Source organism: Myotis davidii, unplaced genomic scaffold (genome assembly GCF_000327345.1).
Source record: "Myotis davidii unplaced genomic scaffold, ASM32734v1 scaffold238, whole genome shotgun sequence".
Taxonomy (NCBI): domain Eukaryota; kingdom Metazoa; phylum Chordata; class Mammalia; order Chiroptera; family Vespertilionidae; genus Myotis; species Myotis davidii.
In genome coordinates this window covers 3,681,158-3,696,763 of record NW_006293779.1, presented here as the reverse complement: position 1 = coordinate 3,696,763, position 15,606 = coordinate 3,681,158, and the positions used below count along the sequence as shown (strand labels likewise).

The 15,606-nt window shown below is 49.7% G+C and overlaps 1 protein-coding gene across 1 annotated transcript in view; it reads right to left on the bottom strand.

Moving 5' to 3' along the window:
• ALK (anaplastic lymphoma receptor tyrosine kinase) overlaps positions 1 to 15,606 on the bottom strand; it is a 579,333-nt gene that overhangs the window by 58,859 nt on the left and 504,868 nt on the right. Inside the window, 2 exon segments of the mRNA XM_006767430.2 lie at positions 3,082 to 3,210; positions 3,371 to 3,465. Of these exon segments, the coding sequence (XP_006767493.1) occupies positions 3,082 to 3,210; positions 3,371 to 3,465 (224 nt within the window).

Sequence of the window (15,606 nt, the reverse complement as noted above, 5' to 3'; positions counted from 1 at the left end):
GGTGTATTTAGGGAGACTTGGAAGCTCTGTGAGTGAGACTCCTGAAACTGCCTCAGTGTTTCCAGGCGGTGCCCTAGCCAGCCGCCCGGTTCCAGCCCAGCAGAAACAGACAGCGCTGAACTTTGGCAGGAAAATCTTATCTTGTCTCCTCTGACAATTGATTTGTTTACTGATCATGCAGGGGCTCTCAACTGGGACGCACTGCCCCCTTTGCATTTTTGGTGTTGATCTGTGGGTTGGAGACTTGGATACTCAGAAGTAGCTCCGCTGGCTGAAAAAAATGTAGATTTCAGGCCCCCTTCCTTACTGGCTGTGGGCCACGTACATTCTTCCAGATCATCTTCCCCCTCCCTCCAGTGGGAACAGCAGTAGCTGTCCCTGGGCAGTGAGGATGGGAGGAGCTGACATGTGGAACACCCTAGCCAGGGTCAGGTATGCTCATGGATTACTCCTTTCCTTCCCTTGCCCCCGGGGCCCCAGCCCTCCTGTCCTCTCTAGGGGGCCTCCCAAGTAGTCCCTCTAAGTTTGGGTTAAGTTGCAGGCCGTGATCTCACCGTTCCCAGGCCACTTGGCTCCTTTGGGCCAGAAATTCCAGAGCAATGAATATGTGGCCCACAGCTGGTAAGGAAGGGGACCTGAAAACTACATATTTTTTTTTTTTTGCCCCTGTTGTGCTGGTCTCATGGAAGGTGGGTGTCAGGCCAGTGTTTGCCTGGTGATTATTTGAGTGGGTGTGGCCCTGACCTAGGCCTCTCCATGAGCCCATGGACCCCTCTTCCTTCAGGACCCTCCTCCTCTAGGACCCTCCTCCGCAGCACTTCTCTCCCATAGGCACGTAACTGGACGTAATCATTGTCTACCTGTTCTCCCCTTTTCTAATCTGTGACCTCTCTGAGCTCCTGGCTTGGATCTGGTCCTGCTCAGCATTTCTGGGCACTGGCCTGCCCTCAGAGGAGTCTGCTGGAACTGTGGGCTCAACATGGATCCAGGGGCAGCCAGCCTCCTCTCCCTGACCATGAACCTGAGTCCTGGCCGGTGCTGATGCAGAGGGCCCAGTGGACCTTCTCCCTTCCCCCTATAAATCCTCTTGAAGACAGAGGCACCCCCACCATACACCACTAGGGTCCACAGCAAGGTGGGACCGGGAGTCAGTCAGGCTGGGGGAGAGATGCCTCCCGCTACTGAAACACAGCAGGGGAAGGGGAGTTAGGAGCCTGCCTCGGCTTCTCCCTCACCTGAGCTGCTCCCTGATGTGGCAGTGGGTCCTGGGGAAGCACTAGCTCTTTATTGGGTTCTCTAAAGCCTCCTAAGGAGCCTACTGAGGCTGAGTGTCCTCATCCCTTGAGTTGAGGTTGCTTCAGAAGGGGGTCTGAAGACCCAATGCTGATCCACAGCCATCTGCCCATCACCCTGCTCTGAGGCTGGGCCGCTCAGTAGAGGAAGCTGTGTTCTAGCCATTGTCATCTCCAGCCTCTCAGGCAGCCACTCACTTCTAATTTTATCTGGAGGTGGTAGGGGAACACCCACGCTTTTGAGCTGCTGTGTGATTTCATTAGTCTGAGTGGCCACTGGCCAGGCCCTTATCGATCAGCCCTGTAGGGACAGTGGGAGTTTATATGGCAATAAACCCGAGTCAGGCAGGGTGGATGGCAGGTTTCTGAATGCCGGCTGCAGGGGAGCCAGCAGCTGACATCTGAGAACCGAGCTCAACATTAAGTGCCCACCAGTCGATCAGTAAGTGTTTCCGGAACTCCCACCATGTAACCAGTGCTGGTGGTTAGGCAGGCGGTGGCTTGCCATGACGTTTGCTTAGTATGTTCTGAATCTATCACAGGAGCCATGGTTGACCAAGGGCTGGGGAGTCAGGGAGGTACTTCCTCCCTTCTGGGATGAGGTGCAGGGAAGACCGCTCAACAATGAAAGTAGGTCCTCCCGTGTGTTAGACTTTTCATGAGCCATGAACCATGAGGCAGAGGTAGGAAACAGAGACTGAGGTGTGGAAAACTGGAAAGGTATTTTGAGGTTCCAGTTAAAGGAGAAGAGAGGAAGGAGGAGGTAATGGGAAAAGCCATGAACTATTTCCCTGGTCTGGAGCTGCTAGGTCAGGCAGGAGAGAGGACGGGATAGTTAGTCCTGGGGTAGCTTTTCGGAGGAAAGGAAGAATGTCTTCAAACACAAAACAAAGCTAATTCTTACTTAATATGTTGAGAGTCAATGGATTCAATGTAATTTGCAGCAAATAAGGATTTCACATTTATAAGTAGAAATGAGAGATTTATCATTTATCTATCGGTATTACCTTTTACAGGAGGAAGAGTGTGGTGAATGGTGTGCTGTGCTCCTGCATCTCCAGGTTACTCACGTTGAAAGAGGCCTCAGTGCCCAGGCCCACCACCCACCTGGGGAACCCTGACCTGCGGGTGTGGCCCGGAGGCCTTCATCACTTCCCTGGGGCTGGCTCACGGAGCTAATAAAGACTGAGGAACATCATGCTTGGGCTTGAGACCGATTCCAAATGATGCCCTGTACAAAGAGTAGCTGAGAAGTCACTGCCGTGGTTTAGGGCACGAGGTTGAAGAGGCCTGTGTTGGAAGTGGCAGAGCCCCCTCGAATGATCCTTCATCCCAGGACTGCTGAATCAAGCAACGCTGAGGGGAGCCAAGCTCTGGGGAAATGTGTTGGACCTGATGTTCTGGGGGCTTTACCCATGATGGGCTAGCCTGCCTTCCTGCAACAGATAACCTTGGGCTTGGGCCAACCCTCTTTATGTGGAGGAAAGATCTGAGGGAAGGTTTGCTTTGTGCAGTGAATGGAGACTGGTGTCAAGGGGCTGAGGTGAGGAGAGGTTACCAGCCTGGTTCTCTGCTTGTGCCAGGGCCTGGATGTTCCCCGTGCACGGAGGAGTGCTCCTTCGCACACCTTTCAGAAGCTCTGTAGTCAGAGAAACAGCTTCTTCTTGGAGCCCCATAGCCAAAGTGCAAGCTATGTCTCTTATAAAGGTTGACATCTTATTCTTTAAACTTACTTCTGCCTTTTGCAACAAATAATCACTTTGCTCAAATTTGTAAGTTGCACCCTTACCTGTCGGGTCAAAGATGGGGGTCTCTCTTGGTGCATTTTCCCAGAGTTTCATATCCTTGTTGGGGTTTCTCTCGAACAGATTTCTTGACTTGGGTGCTGTCTTCTGCAGCAGCTTGTCCTCCCCACTGACTGGAATAGAGAAGACCCCATTGGCTGAGTTAAGTGAGGCTCTGCTGTAAGGAGGTGAGGATGCCCCAGGGGAGGTGGGAGGAAGTGGCTTAGGTGAAGGAGGAACAGTGAGCCCGGGTAGTCGGGGTGGGAACAAGCGCCGGGGGCAGGGTGGACTCACTGGTGAGGTAGCAGTCCAGGCTGATGGAGATATTGTCAAAAGCCACGGTGGCTCTGGATCCTTGTCCCCACCATGCGACAATCTGCAGCCAGAACCTGTACATGTGTTAAGAGGAGTGTGTGTGAGGAACAGCCTGGATTGGCCACATCTTAGGACTCAGTGTCCAGCAAACGGGTGCCGAGACCCTGCTCATGATCAGGGTTCATCGGCCTTCCCTGTCTCAGAGTGGCTGTACGAGGAAGCAGTCAACATCTCCCCCTACTTCTTCAGCACAACGCAGTGCCCTCCCCGAGGGACTGTTCCACATGTTAATCCAATTTGGAATTTGGTGCTCAGGTCTAGAACTCCTGGAGCCTCTGGGAGAGCTTTCACTTTCTGGGTGTGCAGGGTGGGTGGACATGGGTAGGCCTGATATTCCCAGAGGAGTTGAAGTCATTGTGAAAATATTGAAATGCTTCTGTATCAACTGAGAAAGAGCCACTGTTCCCTGACAGTCCCCTACCTGTTGCTGCAGGCTGCCCTGCTCCTTCCCCGATGCCCCCTGGATTTCACACAGCGGGGATCTCAAGGATTTGGTGTCCAGCATCAGTTCCCACTGGGGTTGGTCTGTGTAGTGCCCAACTGGTTGTTAAATATTAAATGATTTGATTCTGAGCCTTGGGGGTGTTGGTAAACAACACAGAGTGGGCCATAAGCATTAACAATAAACACACTGAGATATCATCACTTTCCACCTCTCTCATAGCCTTGCAGGTCAAGGACTGTGGCCAGGGAAGCTTGAGAATAGGCTAAAAAGAACACACCTTCAGTTCATTTGTCTCCTGGGGAGCCATCCTCCTGGAAGGCTGTCAGCCAGATCTTTCCTGCTGTGAAGTGAGAGTTTCTTGAGAGCTTTAAAAACCTTTCCCCCTTTCAAGGTCAATCCAGAATGACCTGCAGGAGGCTGTGCAGTCTCTGGTGTGGGTGTTAAAATATCAAGAGAGGGAACCCATGCCCCAATGGGTGACTGAGTTAACCACATGTAGGATGGCCATTCCATGGAATGTCCCTCCCCAATACAAAAGGATGGACCAGATACAGGCTTTAAATTGGATGGAGCTGAAAAACATTATGCTGAGTTAAAGAGATCAGACTATAAGTTAAAGACCTCAAGACTCCATTCATAGAAATTACTCCATTTATATGAAACTAGAGGCCCAGTACACAAAACTTGTGCATGGGGGAGAGGGGTCCACTAAGCCTGGCCTGCACCCGCTCGCAGTCCAGGACCCCTTGGGGGATGTCTGACTACTAGCTTAGGCCCACTCCCCACTCTACCAACCACCGCTGTGCTCACCAGCTGTGAGCCCGGTTTCTGACTGAGCAGCACTGTCCCTGTGGGAGTGCACTGACCACCATGGGGCAGCTCCTGCGTTGAGCATCTGACCTCTGGTGGTCAGTGTGCATCAAAGTGACTGGTTGTGCGGGTCATTCCGCCATAAGGGTCACTTAGGCTTTTATTATATAGATGTCTAGAATAGGCAATTCTATAGACAGAAAGCAGATCAATGGTTGCCTATGGCTGGGAGTCAGGACAGTATTGACTGAAAACCAGCCCAGGGTTCTTTCTGGGGTGATGACACTAGTCTAACATTGGACTGTGGTGCTCTCTGTACAACTGTACATTTGCTAAAAGTCATCAGCATGCATACCTGTAGCTCAATAAAGCTGTCACTACGAAAAAGAGAGAGAAGGAACCCAGACAATAGAGTGGGCAGCCAGGGGTAGCAAGAGCAGAAAACCAGCGTGTTGGCGGGAATGAGAGACTGACGGGTTGGAGACAGCGGGACAGAGAGGGCAGAGGAAGCACAGGACACAGGCCGATGGGGGATTCTAAGAGAAATCCGACAGGAATACTGAATTCAAGTTTCTTACTGTCTAATGGAGAGATGAAGAGTGTATACATACACCAGTGTAGATAGGTAGAGGGAAATAAATGCCACATGAGGTGTGAGTAAAATCCTCTGAGAGCTCAGAGGAAGGAGGAAGTCCACCAGGCTGGGGAGGTGGGGAGCATGTCTCAGGGCAGGTGGTATTTAAGTTGGTGTTGAAAAAAGAAAAGGACTCAAAGGTGTGGGGATGGAGGGCAGTGAGGAGAGGGCATTCCCTCTAGAGGAACTGAAGTGAGGGATGTGTCAGAGCAAGTCAGGGCCCCTCTGGCTCGGGTGTGAGAGGTGTGGAAGGAGGTAGAGATGGTGAGAGGCACATGTGTATCACACACCTTCAGTGGCTTCTCCGAGTCTTGGCAAGATTACAGCTCTAGTTCCCCAGATCTCCATGGAGCACATGGTCCATAGTTGAGTTCCTGGCCTGAGCCTAGCTGTCTCAGGACACAGTAGGCAGAGCTGCCTGATGCTCCTACACAACCGTGGGAGCCACCTTCCTGAGTCTCCCCTTTCTGATGAGGTCATCTCCTAATCTGACATCCATAGGCTAAGGGCCATGCTGGGCACTGATTTCAATGCTGAGCTGCATCATGGATGTGCCATCCTTATGGGCCTGGGGTGCCTGAGCCAGTAAATGATATATGTGTGCCCATCAAGCATGGGGAGAAGGGGACAAAAACTCCCGTTTTCCCCTAAATGGGCCCTTCTGGAGAAAGTGAACATCTCCCCTCCTATCTGCTTTATTATCGAGAGATTAGAGCTGCAAAGTTCTCAACCAGCCACTGGAACTCTTAGCATGGACAACATGATGCAGGCTGGGGCTGGGATGGTTTCTAAATAGAAGGGTTTCTAAGTGCTTTGTAAGGCAACGGCGATGACAGCTGCTGTTTAAAAGAGTTTGATTGACACTTGGAATTGCACATATTTTGAGTCAGGAACACTCACAATAATCAGGGAAGACTCAATCAGATGTCGAATCAGCTGTAAACACACGATGCTGCTTCTGTCTACCTAGGAAAACAACCCATTCCTACAAGCTCCAGATTCCAGAAGCTACAGGGAAGGGGCAGGTGGGGGAATGGGTGTGGGAAGGGCAGAGGTGAAGCAGAGGCAGTTTGGGAATGGGGTCTGGGGATGGTAGGTGATGGGGCAGGAAGGAGACAGCTGAACCATCTAGGAGTTTCTTTTCTGTGGGGGCCACTGGCCAAGAGGTGGCCACTGGGGCCACCAGATTTAGGCTACTCTACTTTGCATGGTAGCTGGTTGTGGGTCTTTACCTGAACCTCAGGTGAAGAAGAGAGTGCCCCTGGCTCTGCTCAGCCTCTCCCTGATGGAGGTGGGTGAGGCTTCCTCAAGGCTCTCACAGTCGTCCTGGCCAAACCACTCTTTTCTGTTGACCCCACTCCTACCCCAATGCAGATACCAGGCTACTCTCCAGAGTAGACTATGGCCTCAAGTCTCAGTTCTGGCATGTGCCCCATGGACTCCTCTGGGATGAAGAGGAAGTTCTAGCATGCACTGGGCGCAGTGCTCTGGGTCCGAGGGTAAGTTCTAGCAGGTTTCAGGCGAGCTGCTCTGGGTTTGAGGGAAAGCCAGGTCCATTCCTGTCAGGATCGCAGGGGCCAGGTGATGTAATGAACATACAGGTTACTCTGCTGCCCCTTCCCCAAAGCCTTAGCTATGTGTGGGGAAAGGGAGCCGAGCCCCCATGGCCAGAAAAGCCATGCCCTCCCTCTCTGTGGGCAGCTGGGCAGGGAGAAAGGAAGAGGCAGCTCTTTGGGCTCCTCCAGCTCCCTCACTGATCTGTGCTTCTTATGATGGTGGTAGCTGAGCTCCCTCTTTCTAGCCCTCAGCATTGCAGACTTCACTCCCTGCCCTTTGATGGTTCACAACTGCTCGACTCTTTTGGTTTCTCCAAAGAAGGCACTTTTAATTGAATGGGCTGTTGTTGCTTTTTCTCTTTTTTGCCAACTGTTGGAGTTGGCTAAAACAGATCTGGCTGGAGATCCTGGTTGGAGCCTGGCTTTTCATAAAGAATGCGGCCCTGGCTCCTGGCTGCTCAGCTTTACACAGAGGCCTGCTGAAAGTTGGCCCCAGGGGATTCTAGAAGGTGGCCATCAGGGCAGTGGGCGAGGCTAAGAGGGGTGGCCTTGGAATTGGGCGTCTCCCAGATTCCAGGCAGATCTCTGTGTAGAAAGTGCTGATGCTGCTCATGCACAGCTTGAAAAACGCTCCATCTAGTTTAGATCACAGACCACTAATGGACAGTGAATGTAACGCCTTATTTGCCACCCTGCCAGCCTTAGGGGCTGACAAAGCTAATTAAGTTCACTTCATGATTTTAAGTAGCTGACGAAAAGGTGTGTCTGAATGTGGACTGGGGGAATAGGAATTATTTGGAGAAAGGACAAGACAAAATGGCTGGACTGGGTAAAAGGCGTTTGACAGATGGGCCGCATGTCTCAGATTCCTCTGTCAACCACCAGTGGGCTCGGAAGGAGGGAGTGCCCAGCACCCCTCTCACAGCTGAGGCTCGGCTGGGCTCTGGCTGTCTGGAGAGAGCTGGCACATTCTGCTGAGGAAAACCGCCTTCTCCGATGGCTCACTGCACAGTTGATTTGCTCGGTAAAGTATTCTAAAATGGACCGTCACAAAGCTTGGGTCGCAGTATGCATTTCTATTAGAACAATCTATGTGATGAAAAAGCCCTGCCGAGTTCGCCCTATTGTCTGTGTAAATGACTTCAGTTACCATAAAAAAGGAGGGGCTGATGGCCAGCTTGGGGTTCCTGAGACCAGCACTGGCTGGGACCTAATGAACACACTGGGCTCATGAGAATCGCCTTGTTCATGGCCAGGTGGTCCTAATGGACACACAGTGGAGCCCTGACTCGAGGAGTCTTTGGCTCCTGCCCAGTGGTGGGGCGGCTGGACATTCAAGGATCTCTCCCACTCTCAGAAGTAATTAACCATCTCCTGACTTGGTTTCCCCTCTGGGCTTAATGACACCAAGAGCAGGGAGAATGTGTCAAGTGCCCTGAGGAAAGAGAAAGAATGTACTTGGTGGGTGTGTGTGGGGGGGAATGTTCTGAAGCTAGATGGTCTGGAAGGCCAGCGAAGAAGAGCAGGGACCTCAGGGAAGCATCGTCTGACATGCCTGGAACCAGGAGACAGTAGCAGAGGCACGATGGGCACACAGGTCCCTCATCCCAGGCAATTTCTTTCACTGTCCCTTGCAGAACTACACCAATTCCTTCATTTCATTTAGTCTCATGAACTCCATGACTTTGGTGAAATACAATAAGCCCCTTGGAGCAATTGGGGACCTGGAGGGTATCCAGAGCTGCAAAGTGCCTGCATCCACTTTTCCCAGAGAGACTGAGATGGCCCTGCACCTTTCTTGGACACACAGGCATTTCCAACATGGCCCTTTCTGCTGTAGTGCTGGCTGGTGACATCTCCCAAGGTGAAAAGACACAGGAAAAGGGATCTTTTCTCCCCTGACAAAAGCATCTCATGTGGATGAATTAGCAGCCTTCTCTGGTGGAGACTGAGTTTCAAAAGGGAGAGTGGAGTGAAGACTGGCCTATACACTTGGGGATCCTGGGCAAGTCACTGAAACTTGGTCAGCGCCACCTTGGTTTTGAAAAAATCTGTCAGGTATGTATTTCCACAGTGGACATCCTTCTTTAACATGGGAGATTCCAGTTCACTGTTCCTGTCTTGTATTACATTTTATTAGAAATCTGTGTTTCTCCAGGTGGAAATTTAAGTTACATATCTCCCCACATGCCTTCAAGCAAAGATTATTTTATGTACCAGCCACTATGTTTACAGCTGGGAGTATAGCGACTCATAACAAAGATCCTCACCTTGAGGAGTCTGGACAGATTTGTAATTCCCATTATTCACTGATGAGAGGATTTCTAATGTCCCTTTCAGACCTCCCCTCACAGAGCTACAACCTATATAACCTGGGAAAATATTGAATCTGGGAAGGAGAGAGAAGTCAAGATAGACTCGGAAGAACTGGATGCCTAGACAAATGTACACCAATGGGCAGAAGGATCCCTCAGGAGCAGGTGTGGCTGTGGGGCTATGTCCAAGGTGTGGGTGGAATGCCAATCAGGCAGCTGGAAACCTGGGTTGGGACTGAGGCAGAAATAAAGACTATGTGTTACCTGCATGGTGGTGAGGATGGAAACCATGAGAGGTTCTTGGAAAAGAGCATGTAGAGAACTGGATTCTGCTTTGTTTCAAATATCAGCCAAGTCTTATAAAACGGACGGTCACAAAAACATATGCCTTTGTTGGCTTGTAAACTAAGTTGTGGATATTGCCAGGAAAATCTTGAGCAGATCTGAACATCCCATAATTCTAAAGGGGTTCCTTCCCCTATTGCCATTTTGAGCGACTACTTCTTAACCCAGGCTCATAGGCCGGATCTGTCTCACTGCTTGGCACTCTTGATTGTGGAAATGTGGCAATCAAAGCAACCAAACTTGTCCCCAACGTCACAGTAAATCAGTGTTAGAAACAGGACTTAACGCTCAGGATTGCTCATCTACTCCTTGCTCCAATGATCTGGGACATTTTCTGAGAAAGAAACAAGGCCAGATCCTTCCAGAGTTATGAATATTTGATTTGTATACATCAGTGCCTTATTGCACACGGCATCGCTGAGCCACCAGCCCTAGCTCCCTCCTCCTCAGAGGGCCGACCCACGGCTGTTCTGGGCTACAAGGACCTCTTCTTCTCCAGCTCCTCTCCCCACTTTCTGACCTCCATTTTGAGGCTCAAATCATTTCACATTTGGTCCCTCCCAAAAGCCTTCAACAGTCTCCAGGCTCTGGTTTCTATGCTCCAGCCAATCCCTGGGCTCAGTGGCTCTATCCCTACAGCCCAGAGCACAACGTCCACATCCATCCTCTCGAGGAGACTGCTCAGGATTCTCTGACACAACCTTGCTGAACCCACCACATGAGACAGCCCTGTCTCTGAGCCTCAGCCCATCCTGATGGCCTTCTTTGGAATGCCCTCTCCCTTTTACATTTCCCCTAAGACGTAAGTTTTCCTCGAGTTCCATCTTATCCTTATCCCATTTTCTTCACGACAGCTCCCCTGACACATGGAGGTCACTGTGCCCTTGAACCTGGCATGCTCTTCGGGGCCCTGCACAAAGGGTCCTTGTGTTACTGTTTGCCTCTCGATGCACATGTTTTGTGTCTTCCTCAGCGGGCAGGCCCTGTGGCCCAGCAAGGGGCTGGGTCATATACCTCTTTCTATCTCTGCACTTGTTGGGGCCTTAATATACGTTTGCTGACAATGTGATAGCTAATGGCACTTCTCCAGTTACTTAACCCCCTGTCTTGCCCACAAGAGAGTGGAATTTGACATTCTATGCCAGTGACTTGCAAATGTGGTTAGACATCAAAGCCACCTAGGGAATTAATATATATATATTAGAGGCCTGGTGCATGAAAATTCATGCACTGGAGGGGGGCCCCTCAGTTTGGTTTGCCCCCTTTCACAGTCTGAGATCCCTCAGGGGTGGGAGGTGATCTGGCGATCAGGGGAAGGCGATGCCCCATCACACCCCTGCTGCTGCCACTGCTGGCAGTGCAAGCCTCGACTGGCCCTGGTTACCTGAGCCTTGGGCGGCCCTGGGCAGCTGGGCAGCTGCCATCGGAGGCTTGCCTGTGCCTTAGGCCAGCCCTGGGTGGCTGGGGGGCTGAGGGGACTGGGAGACTCTGGAGGCAGGCACACTGAGGGGACTGGGTGCCGCCATCTTGTGGCAATGGGTGTCGCCATCTTTGGGGGTTTATATATCCTATCTAATATGTGATCTACTGAATTTGAATCTCTGTGTATGGGGTCCAGAGCTAAAGACTGATCAATGCTCAGTGTAGCTAAATAAGGAATCAGTATTCTCAAGTGACACTCTGACAGATGTCCAGAGATGGGACTGTATACATTGGCTTATTTCATGACACAACATATCAGTTTACCCCCCATCAGTCAAACCCGTTTTCCTTTCTTCTGGGAACACAGCTAGACTACATTATCCAGCAACCCTTGCAGTTAGGTATAACCATGTGACTGAGTTCTAGTCAATGAAAGTGAGTTGAAGTGATGATTCATAAAAATCTTCCCATGTCCCCCCGCCCACACACACACACTGCCTCAGACAGTCCTGGAGGGCTGGGGCTGGGGCTGTGCTGCTTGTCAGGGCACCAAGTACAACAGTGAGTGCTGGCTGGATAAATCAATACATAGTGCCTGGGTGATTATGGAACTTAGTACCATTTCACACTAGAGCTTCTTCAAAGGCTACTTTCTGATGAAGTGAAAGAAGGTGGAAGAAGGACCCCTAAGGAGGAGCCTCTATGTTTAATTGCCTGCAGGCCCTTGGCTTAACCCCTTGGTGCCTCAGTATTCTCTCCTGGAAATGGGAGATGACATCTGCCCTAACTTCCCAGAGGTGGGGGGCAGGGTGGGCACCTCACATGGTGAAGGAGGAAAGCATTGGGAAGAGAGGCCCGTGGCTGCTGTGGGTGGGAACAACACGGGCACAGAGTGTGGGGAGGTTCAGGAGCTGCTGTGACAGGTGCTGGTGTGTGTGGGGGGTGTTGCCGAGTGTGACATCCACTCCTATGGCATCTCTCCTCCCTGGGGAAGGACGAGGCAGGGAGATGAAGGCAAAGCAGCTACACATGGGAACGTGTGGGGAAGGAGAGGCAGGCGGTGGAGACCACATGCAGGGCCTGCCCTTTGGCCAGCTTCTCCTGGGGACAGTGCAGCCACCGAATGGCCTGGATTTTCCGTGTCAGTCCTTATGAAAGTGAACTTTATTCTCTACAAAGGGTAATTCTCTAAATATACAACTAAATGTATTTTACTTCTGTGCCTCTGTTTGACATGGCACATTAAGACTAGTATATTTGCAAATAAAAAATGTCTACCAGCACCATGCATAGTTTTGGGGCGGAGATCATCAAAGGCATGCTAGATGCTGACTTGAAAGGCCTGTGGGGAGCGGGCCCTGTGCCCTGGAAGGAACAGGGGAGCATCAGGGTTGCCCAGCTAGAGGTGTTAGAAGGCAGGTAGGCCAGCGGGGCTGGCGGCGAGTGGTCTTGGGTAGGAGCTGGTGGTGGGGAATTAAGATGACGGATTTCAGGGGGTGGATGAAGCAAAGGAAAAGGCTAACTCAGAATGAATAAGAGGTGTGGTCTAAAACAATCCCACACCAAAATGTTTTGTTAACAACAATGGCTACTATTTATCAAGATTTCTATATGCCAAGCACTGGCCACTCATTTTCTCAGGCGATTCCACAGGAAGCAGACTAGCCTACAGGTTAAGGGAAAATTACTTCGCCTCTTTAGACCTCAGACTCCTCTTATGAAAAGGTGGATTAATTATACTATCCACCCCAGCGGGGTGGGTTTAAGCATGAAATGAGACAATGCCTGTCGAGTACCCGTTACAGTGACTGGCAGGCAGCAAGTACTCCACAAACGCCAGCTCTGATCACCACCATTTAGAGCTCTTCCCGTGGCTCTAGGAGAAAGCTGTGATTCAATTTACAAAAATGTGACTTAAACCCAACTTCATCAGAGGTGTGCCTAGACCTGCAAACTAAGGTTCATTGGACATACCTGGATTTCCAGTCACTGGAATTTACTATCTCCCTATTCAGGCAGGAATATGTTGTCATGAAAATGCCCCCTAATGCCTTTCTCATCACAGAAAGATGCCACTCAAAGGGAGAGCATTGTCACTGAGAGCACCTGGTAAAACGGGGATTCTGTGGATGAGAAACAAGACTGGACCAGGAGAAAAATCTTGGCTCGTGGAGTCTCTGGTCTCAGCACATGAAGATGTAGCTGCGTTTCAGTGATCCTGTTTGAAAGATGCATTTGTGAAACATACCACTTGTCATTTAGGGCAAAAGACGCAAAGGGAATAGGAAATCTAAATATCTCTGGAGGCAATGTTTTTTCTTGTTAGGCTCTGTATATAGTGCACAACTAAAAGCCTTCATAATGATAGTGCAGCCCACACACGCCATGAGTGATGTGCTTTCTGTTTGGCTGCCCGACTGCAGCGGTTCCTGGGACATGACTTGATCCATGGCGGTTCCAAATCCACCTTGTAATGAGCTAAATTTACCATCTGCCTCTGCTCTGTAGACATGTTGAGGTTTAGGATGGTGTGGGGACATTGTGTTTCATTTAGTAAGATGTGCGATTATAAAGAGGAAAAGTTGAAGTATGTCCCTGCAAAAGACTGACATTTAGAATAAGGGGAGAGAACTTGTCTTTCTTCCATTTTGAGAAAAGAAAAGAATTAATTCCAGCAGAGAGAGTGGAAATTGAATGGAAGGGGAAAAGATGAAATGGGGAGAAAATGAAGAAAACTAGTGGCATGAGGTGGATGTAAAGCAATGCAATAACTTTTAAGTGCACATCAAGCTAATATTTAAATTGGTGCTATCCTTCAAAACGACCTTGAGAGCTCAGATCTGTATTCCAGGGATGTTGTCACTGCTCAGACACCCCAGGCACTGCTCTGGGAGATTTTCTTGTCAGTAAACAGTATGGTTTTACAGTTAATATCATTTTATAAGAATGACAGACTATGACAATATTTCTATCACTTTGCCTGTTTGGTAATGGACAGAAGAAATATCATTCTATGGATCAATGTCTTCCTGTCATCAGCCTTCATGTATCTATGGCATATTCTTTGAGTCTTTGCAGAAGGACTACTGTGTGGGGCAGCAATCTGAGGGTAGCTCTCTGGTCTCAAGTGCTCAGCTCTAGATCTGCCTGCTCACAAGGACTGGGACACACCATTAAGACGAGCGTCTTTCACATAAGGAGATCCCAACAGGACAGAGACCAGGCACAAAGAAGGCACCAGTACCAGGCAGTCTCTAAGAAGGATTCCATGATTGGAGAGCTGTCCAGGAATTGGGTGCTGATGAGCTGGAGCCAAGACCTGCCTGTGGACAGGTGGTGCCAGGTGCTAACGCCTGCCCCAGGGTCAGGAGGAAGGGGGTTGTTGGTCTTTGTCTTTTATCTATTTTCTTTTTCTCATTCCCTTATTTATTTCCTTCCTCTACCTTCTCCCTCCTATGATCTTTCATTTTCATTTTCTGGCAATCTGGGCAGCTATAGCTCACTGTTTCTAGGAGAAAGAGGGAAGACTGTGCCTCTTGGTTCTCCTCCATCAGAGACTTACCCTTATAAGGAGTCTACAGAACATTGATGACAGAAAATTCATAAGACCCCTTATTCCATCTTAGGGTTGGTTATTATTGCTAAATTGGGCATCCCAGCCTCTTCTGAGGCAGTAGGTGGGGAGATGATTATTACTATCTATTACTAAGCATCTACTCTAGGCAGGCAGTTCCCCATGCACTTCCTTTTCCAAGCCCCTAGGAGGTAGATGCTATTATTGCTCTTTATAGAACATAGCTTGACTTGAGAGATCAGTGGTTGTGATATGCACTATTTATTCAATAAATTATCTGAGGCTACATAACTTAGGGATGAGAATGCACAGCATGGGGAATAAAATTCATTGATATTTATTATATATACACGCTTTTGATAGTCATTACTTAGTCTTATAATAATCCTATGATGTTATCATAATAATCCATGTGATTATACTCATTTTATAGATGTAAACACTGAGGCTCAGAGAGGTGCAGTAATTGGCTGAGGTCACACAATTAGTAAGTGGCTGAGCCAGTTTTTAAACTTGGGATTTTCTGATTCTAAAGCCTATGATCTTCCATCCCCAGTTCTTCTGTCATTTTATGGGCCAGTCTCATCTACAGTCTAATTGGATTTTAGCAAGGGAAACCCTGTGCCTCACTCTCCAGCAGTTCCACTTGCCTCTGGGTCTTGATACTTCCTATACCATTTCCAGCTCTGGGTTGGGGTGTGGGGGGAGCTTCTCACATCAAAGCATGTCAGTGGTGTGCAGGCTCCGAGAACGGGAGCACGTGTGTGTTCTGTAATTGCACACTTATTCGGTCATGAGGCATCATCGAACCCAGCTGGCCTTTGTCTGAATCCCCACTGGAGAGTCTGGTCTCGTCAATATTGGAAATGTCAATCTGATAAATAGCCCTAACCAGGGAGGAGGGAGGCTGAGAACAGTCTCCTTCCAGCAGAACTCTAGTGCATGGGAGTGAACAGAGTCAACATCTTACTTGCTGTAAATCCCCTGGAGTGGATGTGAAAGAGACAGGGCTTGCTGGGTTGAGGAGAAAAAACTCCCTTTGGTTCATCTGTCC